This window comes from Leptonychotes weddellii, chromosome 4 (genome assembly GCF_054177405.1).
Source record: "Leptonychotes weddellii isolate Sample4059 chromosome 4, ASM5417740v2, whole genome shotgun sequence".
Classification (NCBI taxonomy): Eukaryota; Metazoa; Chordata; class Mammalia; order Carnivora; family Phocidae; genus Leptonychotes; species Leptonychotes weddellii.
Window position 1 is genome coordinate 71283109 of NC_138372.1, and position 15542 is coordinate 71298650.

The 15542-nt window shown below is 34.8% G+C and overlaps 1 protein-coding gene and 1 long non-coding RNA gene across 4 annotated transcripts in view; both read left to right on the plus strand.

Moving 5' to 3' along the window:
• RPAP2 (RNA polymerase II associated protein 2) overlaps positions 1 to 15542 on the plus strand; it is a 79248-nt gene that overhangs the window by 11645 nt on the left and 52061 nt on the right. For all 3 annotated transcript variants that reach the window (XM_081818792.1, XM_081818794.1, XM_081818793.1), the window contains 2 exons: positions 8714 to 8749; positions 10592 to 11528. In XM_081818792.1, coding sequence (XP_081674918.1) covers positions 8714 to 8749; positions 10592 to 11528 — 973 coding nt within the window. The remainder of the gene's footprint in view (positions 1 to 8713; positions 8750 to 10591; positions 11529 to 15542) is intronic.
• On the plus strand, positions 11536 to 15464 carry LOC145721318 (uncharacterized). The gene is made up of 3 exons (XR_014144990.1): positions 11536 to 11883; positions 12068 to 13359; positions 13573 to 15464. It is a non-coding gene; the product is annotated as an uncharacterized LOC145721318 (long non-coding RNA).

Genomic DNA, 15542 nt, shown 5'->3' on the forward strand with positions numbered 1-15542 from the left:
CAATTTAACCCAATATCTTTATCAAAGGAGTTCAGAAAGATTAAATGTATTTCGTAAGCTAGTGATAGGTTCTGAACAATGCCAGGATTCCAGTTGATTGGAAGTAACCAGTGAGTAATCTATAAATATACAGTTGTCACAATGTACATAGTGTAACTGTAGCCCTTATTTATGTATGATACTTGTCAGTATATAGCCATATTAGTATTTTTTATATCTGCATGCATCAGTGTTACCTTAATTTATAAATTCTTATGGGCAAGCGTTATGTTAATTTATTTCATGAATCCACTAGAGGTCACTGTGTCTTCAGAGAATGATATTTTTAAGTGTTTTAATGATAAGAATTCTAGAATTCAGTGTTCTTTTCAAAAGCCTTTGTAGCTGGTGCACGTGTAAGCTCTACAGAAATGTGATTTTTAAAGAAAGTCTGTTCACAAATGGTATGGGGTATAACATTCAGAACCTATCTTCTTTAAAAGAAGGGGAAAAAATGTTTCTTTTAAATGGCAGCATCTAGTATTTAACGCAGAGATATTTTTATTAACTTAAAGTGTCATCATAATAAATTACATCACCATCATAATTAAATCATAATATTTTTTATTTATTATTAAATAATAATAAATATTAAATTTTTAAAAAATAAAAGGAAATTTTAAAATCCACTCAAAGAATTGAATATTTTATCACAGTGACTTCCAAAATTTTTGAGCACCATAAGTATATTTTACATTATGATCTAATACATATAACTGAAACAAAGTTTTATGAAATTACATTTATCCTTATAACACGAAAGCCTCTGATATTTTCTGCTCTGTTGCTTTTTTAAAATGCTGTAGCAACCCATTTACTTGGTTGATTCTGATCCAAAGTTTTAAGAGTACTGTTTTGTTGTATCTAGCTTAGGTTTTTAGTTGTGTTACTGTCAGAAAGTGTTACCATCAACAGTAAGCCTCAGTTTCCTCATTTGCAAAGTAGAAAGTTGCATTTAACCTCTTAGTTCCCTTTAATTCTAATGTTTTACAGTTCTGGGTCAGTCACTGCCACTGTAGTGAAAATTTGCTAGATAGGAAATGTCTTATTTATAAAAGTGATGAAAATTAAAATTATCAACATAAGACTAGGGAAAGTTATACTACTTTTAGGGAAGTCTGTCTCATTTAAGAATTTAGATTAAAAGTTACTGACTTAAATAATTTGAACTCTTCAGCCTGTAAAGTTGAAGGTTGATAAAGGATTGGATCAAAGTTTTTCAATTATGAAGAAAAACAGGAATGTTTTATAGCATGTCCAGAGCAACTTGAAGTTGACATCTTCAGGGACACCATGAGCTTGCACACTATTTGGAAATAGAATATTGAATTTGACTCAATATAGTCTTTCTTACATTGCTGTGAAAGCTAATATAAATTTCTTCATCAGATACCAAAATACTAAAATCTGTAGTGTCTCTTAACATTTCTAAGGTATTATTTTATATCACAGAAAGCTCACTACCTCATTGGTAAATATGTATAGATAGATTTAAGAAAGATTTAGACAAATTCATGAATTCTAGCTCCATACTTCTGTTGAGGCTTTGGAGTCAGAAGGGGCCTTAGAGGTTTTCTACTCCCTCATTTTTATTATTAAGGTATGAAAAAATATCTAGAGTATATCTTTAATGTCATGGAGAATAGCAGTGCTTCTCACAAAATGTCTCCTGATGCCGTGTGAGAGACAAAACATTGACCTAGATGGACTGGGCCATGACGCAGTATGATGCTTCTCATGTTGTGAGTTAGAAATTTTTCACCCACTTGGTGGCCAGAAACAGACCACATACACTGTGTTCCTCTGAGACAGCGTGCTCATTTAGATAGTCATATAGTTACACTTAGAAATCCTGTTTTGTTTGACTGTAGGCTCTGACAAGCCTTGGAAGTTTCTTTGTAACCTAAAAAGTCAGGAGTTAAAACTAAGAAGGAAGGACAAATGTTGAGAATCAAATTATGGTTTAAAAGATAAAATTAGGGTGAATGGTTAATGCTGACAGAGCTAAAAGCGCCATCATGTGGCCCGGAGTAGGGGATTTTCACACATGCTTCTTGGCAATAACAGTATAATCTTAGAGGTGCGGAAGCCAAAAAACCTCTGCAGAACAACTTCTGTAACCTCTTCCTGAACAGCCACTTCTGTTGCTTGGTATACCGAATAAAAACTTTCTGAAAGAGGTTGTTTGTTTTTTTTTTTTAAGATTTTATTTATTTGTCAGAGAGAGTACAAGCAGAGGGAGTGGCAGGCAGAGTGATAAGAGGTTTTAACATGTCTCAGATTATATTTGGAAAATTTCCACCACAGGGGGGAATTGTAGCCTGCTGCTTCTGTTGGTTTATGTTGAATACACATATTCTGACCGACACAAACATACATCGATACGCATACATTCACAGGTTTTTTGGCACAAGTTACTTCTAATTTTAGATTTCTTTTGCTAAAGTTACAATTAATCATCTAATTTATACTTCCATGAAAATAATATGAAATATTTATAAAGAACTAGTTTGAATGTTTTCTTTAACATGGTTATTTTTGTTTTTTAAGTTAATCTCATGTCAATTAGATTGAGAATTATCTCTGGGGCAACATAAACTTTGAAGGGAAGTGCATAGAGCAAAGAGAGGCAGCACTTTTAACAAAAAGCTTTTGAATTTCATCTAAGGATAAAAAAGAAAGCAACATAACTTCGTGCCTCATTCTTTCTAAAACAGCTCATAGTAAAACTGAAGTTTTATATTGAACCTTTCATTTAATACTTCATTAAACTCAAATCTAATTTATTTCAGTGTCATGTATCATTCTCCATTTTATAGACTGGGAATCAGGGAGACTGTTAAGGTTACTCATCAAGTATCTAGAAACGATGTTCCGTATAGTTCTCTTTACCTGAAGTAAAAAAAATGAAACAAAGGAGAGGAAAATAGTAGCTTGTGAAGTATATTGAGTTCCTATGAGAGAGGGTAAGCAAAAGTGGCACCCTCACCACTTTGAGTCTTTTTTAGAAGTTTAACTAGGGGCAGCATGTTGTAGAAAGAGCTTGGACTTTGAAAGACCCAAATTCGAATCCTAGATTTACTAGTTAATTAGTTAACCCCTCACAGCTTCAGATTCCTCATCTGTAAAAATGAAGTCGTAAGTTATTTGGGGATTAATGAAGTAATGTAAAAACCAGCTAGCAGAAAGTATGGGAAGATGAAAAAGCCCTGGGGATGGATGGTGGTGATAGTTGTACAAAAGTATGAATGTACTTAATACCACTGAACTGTAACTAAAAATGGTTTAAATGGTAAATTTTATGTAATGTGTATTATACCACAAAAAACCCCACCTCCCGTATGATAGGCACTTAGTATATTCTGATTTTCCCCTTGCCTTTAGAGATTGAGTTTTCTTTTAATTCTTAATGTTTTTCCTCAAAAAATGTCATTGTAGAGCTGGATATTTATCATAAAACTATCTTAAATTGTATTCATGATTTAGAATGTTTACATTTTGATTACCCTTTCATTCAGCCATACTTAGACCTATTTTTATATGGGCTATTCTGCCTCCAAGATCTTGAAATAAGAGCTTCCCGTTTCTCACCACAACCTCTATCTCATCTACAGCTATCACTCTTGAGTGTGCTTTGTGACCTCATTTTGACCTCCTATCTCTACCTTAGCTCTGTTCCAGGTTGGCCAGACCTTCATTAAATTAGCTTTCTTGAGCACTGCGGTTAGCAGTTACAGTACTGTCCTTTCAAACTATCCCAGATTCTTTCTCCCTTAACCTTCTACCATGTCTACTTTCCCAAGCTTCAGTCATCTTTTTTTTCTGTGCTTGGGTTCCTGAACTTTATTGGGTAAAGTTCTCACGTGCTTTAGATAAGCTGTCTCATTTAGCACTTTAGTGCTTTAGATAAGCTGTCTCATTTAATTCAGTCTTTAGAAGACCCCTGGGAAATACTGTTACGCATTTCATGGATGATGGAACTGAGGCTCACAGAGGTTTAGTGACTCACCCAGGAACACTTGGCTCATATACACAGATTTGGGATTTAAACCCAGATCTCTGCATTCCTCTGGCCCGGTTCCAGTTTATTCTGTGTAGTCTCAATTGTGTGCTCCCATGTTTTTTCTTTGTTTCTTATTGACTATTTGACACATTCATACCTTTTCTTCTCTTCTTAAGCTTTGAACCCAAATCCCAACTCATAGTAGATAATTTAACCTACTGCTTAACTGAAAGGACTGAGCACATTCAGCAGAATCTCCTTAAGCACTATTTTCTACTTATGCTCTCTCATTTCTCTGCCTCATTGCAAATACAGTACTTTCTATATTCCTGATTCTTTTCTCACTGAGGCTTGTTTCATGATTTATTCCTATTTTCTTCCTCTTTCAAGCTCTCCTTTCATACTGATTATTTTTCTTCTATTTTAAAAAGGTGGGGGGGGGGTGGATCCTGAAAAATATCCATTAGATTTAGCATTTCTATGATCTTAGCAAGAGCCATGTCAGTAGGGTAATGCATACAGATTCCAGGAGGCAGAGGGTTGATGACTGAATAGGAGATGTGGAATTGAAAACTAGTGCAGACATTAAAGAAAGCTTAAAATGAAAAATGGAGGGGGAGCTGCATGATTGAAGGAACGGTTTGTTTGTTTTTTCTAAAGATAGATTTAAGTATGATAACATCCTAAAAGGAAGGAGAAAAAAGGGAGAGGTTTATGGAGTAAAACCTCAGATTCAGGATTAGCTTTTATAATACAAACTGTATCAAATCTTTATAGACCCATCTGAATCCAAGGCTTTTTTTTATTCACTCAACAAGAAGTTTTTATTTCTTCTCTAATTTTTTGTAGCAGCTCATGTATATCTCATCATACTTGCCACATATTCTCTTGAATTATATGATGCAAAATGTCAGGAGCCCTGCTGTCTTGGTTTGATTCCTAGCTTTAGCATTACGAGCTATGTGACTTTGCACAAATTACTGATTCTTTCAGTACTCAAGTCTTTTTATCTGTAACATGAGGATAATAGTAGTAACTACTCATTCTTATGAGGATTAACATTTGTAAAGCTCTTAGAACAGCCATTTTCCTCCTACTAAATTGTAACATCCTTAAGAATCTGTTCTTTATATTACTTAGTATACCCAGCATAATTCATATAATCAGAATTTTATATTTGAAGGAATGATGGAATATACTCTGCTTTTGCAGGTTAGTGATTGAGTATAAGAATTCAATTGAGAATCACTGTCTACACACCCTTTCTTCCCTATAATGATACTCAGATTCCAGTGTAGGACCAAATGCCAGATAGCTGCAAGGTACTGAACCTTGATAATTTTAGCCAAGAAGACTTGGGTGGGGATGTGGGATAGGAAAAATGAGAGAACTCCAAGTGGAAGTGGGAGGATGTAGTCAACAGGCAATAAAATTCTCTGTTGTGAAAGTTAGCATATTATTTCAGCCAAAAAAGCTCTTAATGGGAGTTATAAATATCCCCTGGGGCAGTCAAGGCTAGTCACCATCCAAGTAGTGTCCTTTGCTTTGAAGAACACCAACCCAAGATAGCTTCTATGACTAGAGTTTTAGTGAGTGGAAAGAAGTAGGATAAACAGGATAATTTGGGTGATTGGGAAAGGATATGCCTCAATGGGCTGAGGGACTAAGGAAGAAACAAAAATAGATTACATTTTTACTCTCTGGCCCATTGCCATATTTTGCCTTTCCTTCTACATTTTTTATTACTGGTTTTGGGAATTCCTGAACTACAAGGGAATTCTCTAAAGCAGGGATTGCAAATACTGGTTTCATCCCTTATACTTCCTGATGTGTGGTACTGAGAAGGAATTTAATGGGAAAGAATGCCTCGATCAGGTAGCAGTGCCTCCCATAACTTAAGGAGAGGATTGGTAGTTGAGCCCATTCCCTGCAATGCCTCTTATGCTTAAGACTGACCAAAGATGAATAGATTATCTAGATAATATTATATGGTTGATGTTGTGATGTTTAATTATATAGAAAAAGACTTGCAACTCTGACATTTTTTGATTGGCAGTCTTTCAGTGTAATAACTCAAATGACCTCTGGTTCCATCTATCCATTTAGCTTCACTTTTTTTAATTAAAAGTTTTTTACAATATCATGGCCTTCATGGCAACCCTATTTTGTCCTTTAAATGGGATTACTACTCAATGCCTTATCTTCTCTTTCATGTACACCTAGTTTCTTATGTTTACTTTTTTTTTCTATTAATAGACTTTATTCTTTAGAGCAATTGTAGCTTTGTAGCAAAATGGAGAAGGAAGGTAGAGAGATTTCCCATATACCCCCTACCCTCATTCATGTATAACCTCCCCCATTACCAGCATCCCCCACCAAAATTGTACGTCTGTTTCCATTGATGGGCCTATATTGACACATCTTTGTCACCCAAAGCCCATAGTTTACATTAGGGTTCACTCTAAGCTTTGTGTATTCTGTGGCTTTGGACAAATATATAATGACTTGTATCCACCATTACAGTATCATACAGAGTAGTTTTATAGTCCAGAAAATCCTGTGTGCTCCACTTATTCATCTCCCACCCCCCATAATCCCTGATCTTTTTACTATCTCCATAAGATTTATCTTTCCCAGAATGTCATATAGTTGGAATTACACAGTATGTAGCCTTTTCAGGCTGGCTTATTTCACTTATTAATATGCATTTAAGTTTTTCCATGTCTTTTCCTAGCTTGATGGTGGCTCATTTCTTATTAGTGCTTAATAGTATTCTGTTCTCTGAATTTACTACAAATTATTTAACCATTCACCTACTGAAGGACATCTTGGCTGCTTTTAAGTTTTGGCAGATATGAATAGAGCTGCAATGAACATCCATGTGCAGGCTTTTGTATAGACATAAGTTTTCATCTCCTTTGGGTAAATACTGAGGAGCAAGAGTTCTGGATTATATGGTTAGAGTAGGTTTAGTTTTTAAAGAAATCACCAAACTATATTTCAAAGTGACTGTACCATTTTGCATTCCCACCAGCAAGAAATGAGAATTCTCTTGCTCCAAATGCTCACCACCATGTGATGTTGTCAGTGTTCTGGATTTTAGCTATTCTGATAAGGGTGTAGTGGTATCTCATTATTGTTTTAATTTGTATTTTGCTGATGGTATATGATGTACAGCATCTTTTCATATGCTTATTTGCCATCCTTATATCTTCTTTGGTGAGGTGTCTGTTAAGGTCTTTGACTAATTTTTATTGAGTTGCTTTCTGATTGTTGAGTTTTAGCAGTTATTTCATATTTTGGATAATAGTCTTTTGCAAATATTTTCTCCTAATCTGTGTTTTTTCTTTTTCTTTCATGGATTGTATCTTTGGTGTCCTATGTAAAAAGTCATCTAGGTTTTCTCCTGTTATCTTGTAGGAGTTTTGTAGTTTTGTGTTTTATATTTTGGTCTGTGATCCATTTTGAGTTAGTTTTTGTGAAGGCTGTCAGTCTTCGTCTTGCTTCACTTTTTTTGTAATGTGAATACCCGCTTGTTCCAATACCATTCTCCTTTGTATTGCTTTTGCCTCTTTGTCAAAGATCCATTGACTGTATTCATGTGGCTCTCTTTCTGGGTTCTCTGTTCTATTCCAGTGATCTATTTGTCTGTTCTTTGGCCACTACCACATTATCTTGATTACTGTAGCTTTAAAATATGTCTTGAAGTCAGATAATGTTAGTCCTCCAACTTTGTTCTTCTCCTTCAATATAGTGTTTGCTATTCGGGGTCTTTTGCCTCCCCCAAAACTTTAGACTCAATATGGTGATAGCCCCAAAATAACTTGCTGGGATTTTTATTGGGATCGCATTGAATCTGTAGATCAAGTTGAAAAGAACTGACATCTTGACAATATTGAGTCTTTCTATGATGAACATGGAATATCACTCCATTTTTTTTCTTTGTATATTTAATTTAATCTGTTTTGTAATCTTTAGAAGGCACTTTTTCTGAGTCACTTCAGAAGTATTTTACAGAGTTTTCCTGTCCTCTTGGATTCACTTGCTATTATATTTGTTCCTTTTTATATTGGCTTTCTAAGAGCTTTTTCTTCCCCTTTTTAAAATATCTATGATGCCCAGCCAAATATGATTTCTGGTATTGCATAGCAAAATTGTTCCCAGAATTAAATTAAATCACCTTATCTACATAGTTCACATCCATAAAAAGGAAATAAAAGAGCATTATAGTACATAATCCCTGCCCTCAAGGAGCTTGTAGTTTAGTTAAGAAACCACACTTAAACATATGAAAAGTAAGACATGGAGATAATAATTCTAGTATTAAGTCATAGAGGAGGACCCGATTAATATGTATTAATTGAATGGATAATACTGACTCTGGAATTTACAGAAGGAAGTGATTTACTTTAGTCAGGTTATTCAGGGAAAACTTTTTGGGCTCATGGAAATTGAACTTCTGAAGTATGAATAAATTTTGGAAAAGAGATTAATTCAGATTTCTTATAGATGAGTTTCACATTACTTCGTCCTTCAATTTTTTCTTAAAAAAACTTTAAATGAACTATTTCGTTTTAGTTATATATTCTACCCAATATAGTTATAACAAACACTCGAAAATGTTTGCCATAAGAGTTGCCTTCAATTTTCTATTGCTGTGTTTTGTCACAGGCATCCTGATTTTCAGCTGCTACAGGAAGGACAAAGGTATGGTTGAATCAGTATTACTTACCTTCTATATATTCATGTTAATAGAAACATTAAGAGTAAACCAGGTGATATGAGCTCTTGGACTTCCTGTGTTGATGCATTATGTAAGTGCCCATTTTAGCCCACACAAAGAAATATTTGCCTTGTACAGCTTTTTCTTTTGTGATAGTAAGATGATGTGTTTGATCTGTATGATTTATTGTACAGCTGTTCCTACCAAGGCAATCTAATTGAACCTGTTGAAATATGACACAAACACAGCTTCCATCTGAGATACTGTGCTTCTTTGTCAAATAGATTATACCAATTATATTTGTCGAAAGGTTTTTCTAGTCTTATTTTATAGGATTTCAAAACTTAATATATCACTTTATATATCTATATATAATATAGATATAGATATATACATGATATATACTTAATATATCACTTAATATATCTACTAATGTCTTTAGACACTTTGGAGTGTCTAAAGCATTAGTAGAAATTTGAAGTTGTGATATTTTCTAAACTCTTGTGTTGTTTGCCCAACTATAACCATCTCTCAAAACTTTTTTTTTATCTTTTATCAGGATAAATTTTCCTGGTTATTAGTTGCTACCTTAGTACATGGAATTGAGCACATGTGAGAGATACTTATTGATACATATTTTTAATTTACAGATTTAAAGTAATATAGAAAAATATAATTACCTTAAAATTCCAAGAGAAATTATGAAACGTGAAAGTCAAATTGTTCTAATTTTTTTGAAATTATACTTACTTCAAATACAGGAAACAGTCCCATGGCTATATAGACTAGATTCTAACTAAAAAATGATACCTAATACTGAATAAACTTGTCTTCTTTATTCCCATCCACAACCTTACTTTCAACTCTTTTTCTTTTTTTTATATTTCTTCCTAGCATGCTTCTTTTTTTTATTACTATTGCATTATTTTATTTCATTTTATTCTTTAATCATTTAAAAAAATTAATAGCCCCTTTAGGGAGCAGTTTTAGGTTTACAGAAAAATTGCCTGAAAAATAGAAAGTTCCCATATACTCTCTTACCACCCCCTACCCCCGCTTGACCCAGAATCCTTATCCTAATCTTTTAAAGTTTTGATATGTGCATTTGCTTGAAAGTAGCTGCTTATCTATCATTGCATATCTCAAGTTTGTATAGACACAGCTGATTGAAAATTGAAGGAACATAGTCAAAGGGAAAACTACTATTTTTTATTGTTTGCATTATGTTGTAACTCTGGGTTTTCAAATATATCTTTCATCAATAAATGTTAATTTGCCAACTTTATTTTCTGCTATGACTTTGTGTTTTTTATTCTATCTATGGAATTGTCTGTATAACTATCAACCAGAATTGGAAAATTTTAAACATGTCTCTTTTTATCCTGTTATCGTTCAAAATCTAAGCAGAGTTTCTGTAATATGTTTTTTGGACAAAGCGAGAGTGAAGTTTTCAAAAGAAAATCTTTTTTTAAAAAGGATATATGAAATAGTCACAGAAATATAACAGGCAAAAATCAAAATAATTCATTAGGGTGGAATTATCAAAGCTTTTTTTTTCTTTTTGCTGTACTCTTTTAACACTTTTTAAATAATGGGGAAAAAATGCAAAGAAGATGGTGGAATTATATCAAATAAGATATAGAGAAATTATAGATTTATAGTAGTCTTTGGAAATGTGTGTATATGTGTGTGTATATACATATATATGCTTATAAATAAGGCTTTGCCTAGGGAGTACAAACTTTTACCTTGAAAGTTACAAAATATAAATGCTATGGGACATTTTGCTTTTCCATATTAGTTATTTTGTTTCTTTCCTTCTACAGTGGCCATTCTGGAAAGGAAGTACAGTTATGCACTAAGGCCATTAAAGCATCAGATATTGACAATCCTGGCCATTTTGAGAAGCATTATAAATCTAGTTCTTCTAGCTCTCATGGTGATAGTAGCAGTGATAATGAGCAAGACTTTGTTTCCTCCATTCTACCAGGAAACAGACCAAAGGCAACGGGTGTAAGTCCACAGCTGCACAAAAAAAGCATAATGAAAAAGAAAGCTGGTCAGAAAGCTAACTCCAAACATGAAGACAAAAAACAGACAGTAGTAGATGTCACTGAGCAGCTAGGCAATTGCAGAATAGATAGTCATGAGAAAACTGCTGCTTGTGAACTTCCTTTACAGAAAGTAAGTACTCAGATTTCTTCAAATAGTCCTTTGCAAGAAAAATTAGAAGCTACAGAAAATTCTGAAAATAAATACAGTAGTTCAAAAATAACTCTAGTTGGTATAAGTAAGAAAAGTGCTGAGCATTTTAAGAGAAAATTTGCCAAATCAATCCAAGTTTCTAGGTCAGCCTCTAGTCCAATGCAGATGTGTCCTGAAGTTGCAAAGGCAAACTTACTTAAAGTCCTGAAGGAGACTTTGATTGAATGGAAGACAGAAGAAACTTTGAGGTTTTTGTATGGCCAGAATTATGCTTCTTTGTGTCTAAAACTCTCTTCAGCCCCTCTGGTTAAAGAACAAGAACTTGATGAAGATGACATACACTCTGACCCAGATAGACATTCCCCTGCCTTCCAGGAATCTCAGTACAGCTTGGATGAGTCTTTACCTTTTAGGGCCTCAGATACAGCCATTAAACCACTGCCAAGTTATGAGAACTTGAAAAAAGAAACTGAAACATTGAATCTGAGGATAAGGGAGTTTTATAGAGGACGATATGTTTTGAGTGAAGAAACCACCAAATCACAAGACGCAGAAGAGGTATGTCTTGATGATAAGTTTTCTATGTTGCTAGCATATGGGACACTTACCATAATAAATCTTGACACAGGAGTAATTTTAAAGAGATAATTGTTAAATTTTCAGAAGGTTTGTTTGTTGATCAGTTTTTTGGTTTAAAGTGCCATCTCTGGGGGTGCCTGGGTGGCTCAGATGGTTCAGCGTCTGCCTTCGGCTCAAGTCATGATCCCAGGGTCCTGGGATCGAGTCCCGCATTGGGCTCCCTGCTAGGCAGGGAGGCTGCTTCTCCCTCTGCCTCTGCCTCTCTCTCTCTGACCCTCATGAATAAATAAATAAAACATTTAAAAAAATAAATAAAATAAAATGCCATCCTCAGGTCATGATCCTGGAGTCCCGGGATCGAGTCCCACATCGGGCTCCCTGCTCAGCAGGGGGTCTGCTTCTCCCTCTGCCCTCTTCCCTCTCGTGCTCTCTGTCTCTCATTCTCTCTCTCAAATAAATAAATAAAATCTTTAAAAAAAAAATAAAAAAAATAAATAAAAATAAAATGCCATCTCCAGAGGCACCTGGGTGGCTCAGACCATTAAGGGTCTGCCTTTAGCTCAGTTCGTGATTCCAGGGTTGTGGGATCAAGCCCCACATCCGGCTCCCTGCCCAGAGGGGAATCTGCTTGAGATTGTCTCTTTCCTTCTCCACCATCCCTACCCCCCGCTGCCACTTGTGTTCTTTCTCTCTCATAAATAAATAAAATCTTTTTAAAAAATGCCATCTCCAGTATTGGCATTACAGTTTTCCAAATAAGTTGAAATTTGCCCTTGGAAAATTTCATAAATGTGCAGTGTTTTTCTCTAATATAGAAATAGCCTAGAATTGTGGGATAAAGTTTTCTTTAAAACCTAGTTCTTTGTAAAATACGTAGACTCTCTGAAGAGTTTTTTTTTTTTCCTACCAACAAATATTCTTTGTATTCTTGTATTCATTCAAATTTCTGCATGGGGTGTGTATCTTCGTATTTTATTTCCAATGGGACTATATACAGTGGAGTAGACTTACTAGTTGAATGGTAAAATATTTATCTGTATGGTATTTGGCAAGCATGCCCATTCAAAATAATATCAATGAAAATAATATAGTAATGGAGACTTATTGGGAAATAATGGACATAAGAGAAAGTAGAAGGAGCACATCAGACCTAGATTTTATTTTATTTTATGTATTTTTTTAAGATTGTATTTATTTCTTTGACAGAGAGACATAGCGAGAGAGGGAACACAAGCAGGGGGAGCGGGAGAGGGAGAAACAGGCTTCCCAGGGAGCAGGGAGCCCGATGCGGGGCTCGATCCCAGGACCCCAGGATAATGACCTGAGCCGAAGGCAGACACTTAACAACTGAGCCACCCAGGCGCCCCCAGATCAAGATTTTAATATTTGCTCTCTCATTTACTTAGCTGTATGAAAAGTTGGTCTCTTGAGTCTGAGTGTTCATCTGTAAATGGGACTATAAATAGCTTTCCTTGTTCAGTTGTTAAGAATTTTAAAAATAATGTATGTAAAGCATTTATCACAGTGCCTGACATACAGTTAGTACTCAGTAAATAGTAATTATCTATAGAGATTAAATGTACGTTGCTGAGATTAAGGGGGAGGGGTTCTCTCAATATTTCTCTTACCCAGGTTTGTTTTGATGTATAGCTTGAGAAATGAAGTTAATGAAGAAGACTAGGCAATAACCTTGTTTTCTGACAAAACTTTGTTATTAAAGATTTCTGAGTAAATGTGGCTCTAAATTTAAGAACACATTTGGAAGGACGCCTGGGTGGCTCAGTCGGGTAAGCGTCTGCCTTTGGCTCAGGTTATGATCTTTTTTTTTTTAAAGATTTTATTTATTTATTTGAGACAGAGAGAATGAGAGCGAGAGAGCACATGAGAGGGGGGAGGGTCAGAGGGAGAAGCAGGCTCCCTGCCGAGCAGGGAGCCCGATGCGGGACTCGATCCCGGGACTCCAGGACCATGACCTGAGCCGAAGGCAGTCGCTTAACCAACTGAGCCACCCAGGCGCCCTCAGGTTATGATCTTAATGGTTCTGGGATCGAGTCCCATGTTGGGCTCCCTGCTCAGTGGGGAGTCTGCTTCTCCCTCTCATTCTGCCACTCCCCTGCTTGTGCTCTCTCTCTCTCAAATAAATAAGATTTAAAAAAACACACACACATTTGGAGATTTAGAAAGAGAGTGAAAATGGAGATACAGTAAAAATTTAGAAATTTCTTGTACTTCTACAGAATGCTCCCTAGCCCAGTACTATATTTTAAATTGCTTCAATTGTATTATTATAGAGTATTCATAAGTTTTATAGTAAGCTTGGAGAAACCTTGATCCCTGTCACTCAGCTGCATAAAACTACATTAATGTATCATTTGTATTATCATTTTTGTGCTATAAGCCTTAAACAAGAAAAATTACTTAAGAAAGAAAATTGTTCCTCTGTTGCATAATATTTTAAAACTTTTTCATTGAAGTATTAAGTGTACAACTCACTATCACAAAAGAACACAGCCTTGTAATCATTACCCAGGCCAAGAAATTTGAGTAAAACAAAAGCCCCACTATGTCTCCTCCTAATTATTACCCCTTTCCAAAATGAATAACTATTATAATAACATGGATGAGTTTTGCCAGTTTTGAACTGTAGTAAATTCACATAGTATATATGCTTTGGTTTCCTGTTTATTTCATGCATTGTTATGTTCATGAGTCATTTGTGTTGTTCCATGTGGCTATAGTTCATTCTTTCATTGCTGCATAGTATTTCATAGAAATATGCCACAATTTATTCATATTAATGAGCATTTAGGCTTTTCAGTTTAGGGCTGTAGTGTTATGAACTTTCTTTTCTATGTCTCTCTTCTAAGGTACATGTATTTCTGTTGGGTGTGTATCTAGGACTGGAATTTTTGGGTCATGATGTATGTGTATATGTGACTATATTGGATGGTGCCAGTTTTCCAAAATGGTTTTGCCAGTTTTTATTCCATTACGATTGTATGAGAGTTTCCACGATTCCACATTCTTGACCAGTACTTGACATTGTTACTTTTTACCATTTCAGTGGTATTGGGTTTTGGTTATAATACATTTCTCTAATGATTAATGAATTGAGCACTGTTTCATTTGCTTTTTGACCATTTGGAATGTCACTTTTGTTAAGTGTCGTTTCAAGTCTTTTTCCCATTTATCTGTTGGAATATCTAGGTATTTTTTTCTTACTGATTTTGTAGGAATTCTTTATTCAGGATTCAAATCCATTTTTAGTTGTGTGTTTTGCAAATATCATCTTCCACTCTGAGACTTGCCTTTTCACTTTCATTAATGATATCTTTGGTCCAGTTTATTAATTGTTCTCATTAATGATATCTTTGGTCCAGTTTATTAATTGTTCCCTTTAGTGACTTCTTTAGAAATCTTTGTTTAGCCCAGGTTATTTCATCTTCTAGATTGTTTTTCCCTTCACAGTTAGATCTGCAGTTCACATGAAATTGATCTTTATGATGAGTATGGGTCAGATTTCATTATTTTCCTTTGGGGAAATGTGTTCATATTAAAGTCTGAGAAACACTATTGATTGGGGGAGGGTGGGGAGAGGTGTTACTCATTCTATTAGTTACTGAGAGAGGTGAGAGAGGTGGGTAAAAGATCTGTCACCATAATTATGGATTGGTTATTTCTACTTTCAGTTTAGTGAATTTTACTTTTAATATTTTGAGACCATGTTATATGGTGTTAAAAAAAAAAGATTGTTATGTCTTCCTAGTAAATTGAACCTCAATATTATGGAGTGACCTTTCTCTACATTGGTAAGTTTTTTTCCTTACCGTCTGTTTTGCCGGCATTAGCATTCTTTTATTAGTATTTTCAGGACTCTTTTTTTACTTAGGCTGATAATTGTTTTTATGTAGAGAATTTAGTCTGTTTACATTCAATGTCATAATTGATATATTTGGGTTTAATTTTGCCATCTCACTCATTGCTTTCTGCTTA